The following is a 4,275-nucleotide window of genomic DNA, read 5'->3' as shown; positions in this document are numbered from 1 at the left end:
TTGTTAAGACAATAAACCTTCAGGATATATAAAAGCTAAAAAAATTCCAGTTATTAAGTTCTCTTTTATAGATACTTTTCGTAACTAATACAAATTAAATTTAAGAATAAGTTCACATGATTTTTTAAATAAACTTGACAAATCAACTCATAAGGTGGAACGGCATCCATTATTGCCAAATCACAATTGATCACTATTTAGTTCAAAAAAGTCGTTTTCTTTAGTGTAGTTTCTTTATATGTGTGAGATTAATGATGGTTTTATTTGGTTATTTAGAGCGTAATTGCGTGTGAAGTGAAATGAGGGTGAAAAGAGGCCATATAAGATGTATGAAAGGTCTTATCGTGATGACAGGCTTATGAGTCACACATCACAATATTGCGATGGACACAATTTCACATCTTTTTTCATTCAGTGTCAAAGAAATCAACTTTTTCACTTTCGGATGTGTGGGACGATGTCGTTCCATTTATATCAATCCCATTCCCTTCCGCCTTTTTCCCTCTGGCCTCAATATCACTGACCCTCCAGCTGGCACTTCATTTTTCACTTCACTTGTTTTCTTTATCCACTTTTGTTACTGCCATGAAAATGAAGGCGGAAATTTGATGTTGACCGACTCCTAAATTGAACTACTCACACACATACAAAACACATATATATATTAATTAGTGAAGAATAAAAGGGAACAAAAAAAATATAGTGTAAATGATATGATGAGCTTATGTCATATTCTTGCGAATTAATATTTCGACGGTAATTCATTTTGTGTCCTAAATTTAAAATAATTAATTAGTTTTTTTTAATATTCATAGAATACGTACCTAGTACTTATATCCTTCCTATTGATCCATGGCACATACCAAGACACGTGTTGCGAAGGAAGGAGAGTAGCGTCGTGAAAAAAGGAGGAGCAAGTTGAGAAGCAATACACAGTGAAGATGAAATGAACTGGGGGAAGAAGGAAGAAGGAAGAAGGAATAACGAGGCAGGCGATGATGAGAGAAGGAGGAAGCATGGAAGCATTGAATAACGATCGATAATGCCCGTCGTCAGGAAAGCTTAGGGCCTTATCGTCAAAGAAACAAGCCCCTCACGGGTCCCACACGAACTTCATCTCCCCTCTTACATGTACGTGACCACACACGCTCCCTTCTTAGTTCTCCCTAATCAAAGCCACCCAGTACTCCCCCCCCCCCAAAAAAAAAAAAAAAATCCCCGTCACTTACTCTCATATATGTCTCGCCATGCTCATGTAGAAATTTAGGAGCTCATCAGAGAATAATTTTAATTTAGAGGTTATGGTTTTATGAATTCGACTTTGCTGTTACAGTTTTAAATAAGACTTTATAATTAGAATTAGAGATAGTACTTCAATTCCACCTCCAAAAATGTATGCATGCATGCCGATCATATTAGAATTGAATGGTTAAATTATTTTAAGTATCAACGAAGACAATTTCATGACAGTCAATTATTTAAGTGGTAATGACGAAAACGGCAAACGAATGAGGGAGCCTACAGATCCAACGCGGTAGGGTCACATCCACGAGACTATCCTTCATGCAAACGCAATCCGTTTCTCTCTTTCCTTTTTTATTTATGGCCAACAATAAATCAGCTTTCGTTCATCTCAAACTGAGTTCCTGTATCCATAATTTTAACTATCAGCTCAAGCCATTTTTTTGGTCTTTTTTAATTTCAACTTAAAAAAAATGATTTTTCATTATGTTATCTCAATAAAAATTATATTACATTAATTTTTATCTCAATTCCAAAATTCGATGAATTACTAATCTTAAAAAATTAGATAATAATAATGCCAGTTGCTGAGAGGGTTGATTCACAAACAAGAAAAAATAAAATAAAATTCATTTGATTGGGTTATTTTTATGTGTTCTCAAAAAATAATTTTTGCTGCGCTGTTATCTTTTATTTTTTAAATTTTATTAGGGTTTTTATTGATTAAAACTTTTGAGTTATCTTGTGACAAAAAAAACACTTTTACCGGGTATCGTGATGCCTCTCTACACAATTGTTGGTTTTGTTACCGGCTCTTGTTTATGATTTACAATTTCTTGGTAAATGGGGATAAATTGCACATGTTAATTCAAACAGGGTCTTAATTATTTAAATTAATCTTGTTTTTCTATGTTCTATTATTCAAATTCAAATTATATAATAAGTTAATAACTGACAGGATGATCATGGATAAAGATGAGAATAAAAATATTCTCTTAAAAATAGAAGCGAAAATAAAAACAACAACACCCAAAACAACAAAGAAGAGAAAGGAGAATCTTTAAAGTGGAGGGAGGAGATAAGCATGGTGATAAATAATAGGTAATAAAAGACAAGTTAAAAGTGGGGGCATCAGGCAACCCCCGAGTTAAATTCTGATGACAGTAAAACTCTGCCCCTCTCGGCCTTTAGAATCTCTTTTTCATCTTTTAAGCTTTAAATCCCAGCCACTTTCATCAACCCACTGTAACTTTTTTTTTCCTCATATCCCATTTATAATTTTAATTTTTTGAAAAAAATAATAATAACAATAACAGTAACGATTAAAACAAGAGCATACAGGACAAGAATATACTAAAAAGGCGCTGAAAGAGATATTTACTATAACTAAATCCACACATTCCCCTAACACGTAAACTCTGCGTTTCAATCGCTTTCCTCCTTAATTTAATTTATATAATATATTTAATCTTTTATGGTTGGCAAAAAAAATAATACAGTAGTATTTTTTTTTTTTTATGACTCTGATATTTTCATGTGCCTGGCAAGCCTTGGATTGGGTGTTCCCTCTGCATAGCATCATGCACGGGATATGGCAGTGAGAGACGTTACACAATTATCCATTCTTAAATCTCTTGAGTGATTCTACTAAACTGCTACTAGTAAGCTAATAATAATAGGCGTAATTAATTATTAATAAAATTATTTTTGACCTAATTAAATATATATTTTTTATGTAGTATTTAAAATGAGTTTTACTCAAATTTCATGGGATTAAACCCAAAAAACACAGAAATTTATGAGAGAATTCCCGCATTGAATTCCCCTCTCACTCGCTTTCCCCACTGACGTCCGCTTTGGGAACCCACCACATTATAATAACACCGACTGTAATTATTAAAAAAAAAAATTAGTTAAATAATTTTTAGTTTTTTAATTATCTCAATCATATTAAAATAGTGGTGGGCCTCTCGAGGCAAAGAAGGCCCAGGTGATACCCACTGCCACACCTTCTGCTTACTTCCTTTTTCCGATCTCAACCATCTCCTTTTATTTATCTATATATATACACGCACACACCTCCCGTCTCTTCATTCTTGGTTCTCTGCTTCACTCTGTTTTGCTACTCTCACTCTATCTCCTGACCTTATTCCCTGTTTCGCTCTGTAATCCATGGCTGCTTCTGCGAATTCGTGTGGTGCGGATAGTGTGCCTCCCTTCTACTTCGACGAGAAGTGGAAGTTGTCCAAGAAAGAGGCTTCTTCTAGAAGCCGCTCTTCTCTTTCTTCTTCTTCGTCTTTCATGAAGAATTCGAGCACCACTCAGAGGCGGTGTGCGTTCGCCAGAAAGTGCGCGAGGCTCGTGAAGGAACAGAGGGCTCGATTCTACATCGTGAGGCGCTGCGTCATTATGCTTATCTGCTGGCGCGACTATGGCGATTCTTGAAGACGCAGCTAAGAAAGGCGATTTCCGAGAGATACTCGCAACAGAAAAGTCTATCTCTCTCTCCCCACCTCCTTTTTCCAGATCCTTGACGAGGAAAGACTCGGAAGAGATTATACACCTGTACATATAAAGTTCTTTTTCTTTCTCTCTTTGTTTTTCTCAGGTGGTTTAGGCTTGGAATAGAAACTTTTTTTCCTTCTTTTTTTCTTTTAAAGGGCTCTGAACCTCCATTGACGGAGGTTTCTTGGTGGTGGTAGTGTTAATAGTGCTATAGAAGAGGGACTAGAATGAAGGAATTTATGAATTAACATACAGTTTTGTTTGGTGCTTAATCTTCTTGGCTTTATTGTGATACTGTGGAGTTGAATTTGTGGCACTGTCTGTTTGCTATTTCTGGGTGTGAATGGTTTTGGGGGCGGTTTGAGATCTGAAATCTGAAGGGAGATTCCATGGAAGCAATCAGCGGCAGGAAAGAGGTGAGGTAAGCTAGGGGTGGGTGTTAGATCTAACGCCCTCTTAGGGTGACGCAACCACGCTTGATTCTTTACTGGGGAAAAAAAATTGGATCATGGAAGCTGAAAACCAAGT

The 4,275-nt window shown here is 35.8% G+C and overlaps 1 protein-coding gene across 1 annotated transcript; it reads left to right on the top strand.

The window, feature by feature from the left end:
- The first annotated feature begins 3,355 nt into the window (after positions 1-3,355).
- LOC114732974 (uncharacterized) lies at positions 3,356-4,063 on the top strand. The gene has a single exon (XM_028920386.1). The coding sequence runs from the start codon at positions 3,415-3,417 to the stop codon at positions 3,685-3,687; it is 273 nt and encodes a 90-aa protein (XP_028776219.1). The 5' UTR covers positions 3,356-3,414; the 3' UTR covers positions 3,688-4,063.
- Positions 4,064-4,275: the final 212 nt, after the last annotated feature.

This window comes from Neltuma alba, unplaced genomic scaffold (assembly GCF_004799145.2).
Source record: "Neltuma alba isolate B1F8T4 unplaced genomic scaffold, ASM479914v2 tig00012957_pilon, whole genome shotgun sequence".
NCBI classification, from domain to species: domain Eukaryota; kingdom Viridiplantae; phylum Streptophyta; class Magnoliopsida; order Fabales; family Fabaceae; genus Neltuma; species Neltuma alba.
This window is presented reverse-complemented; position numbering and strand designations above follow the sequence as displayed.

Bases quoted from the DNA above. Each gene is read 5' to 3' on its own strand.
- LOC114732974 (XM_028920386.1), top strand. From the start codon at position 3,415: ATGGCTGCTTCTGCGAATTCGTGTGGTGCGGATAGTGTGCCTCCCTTC.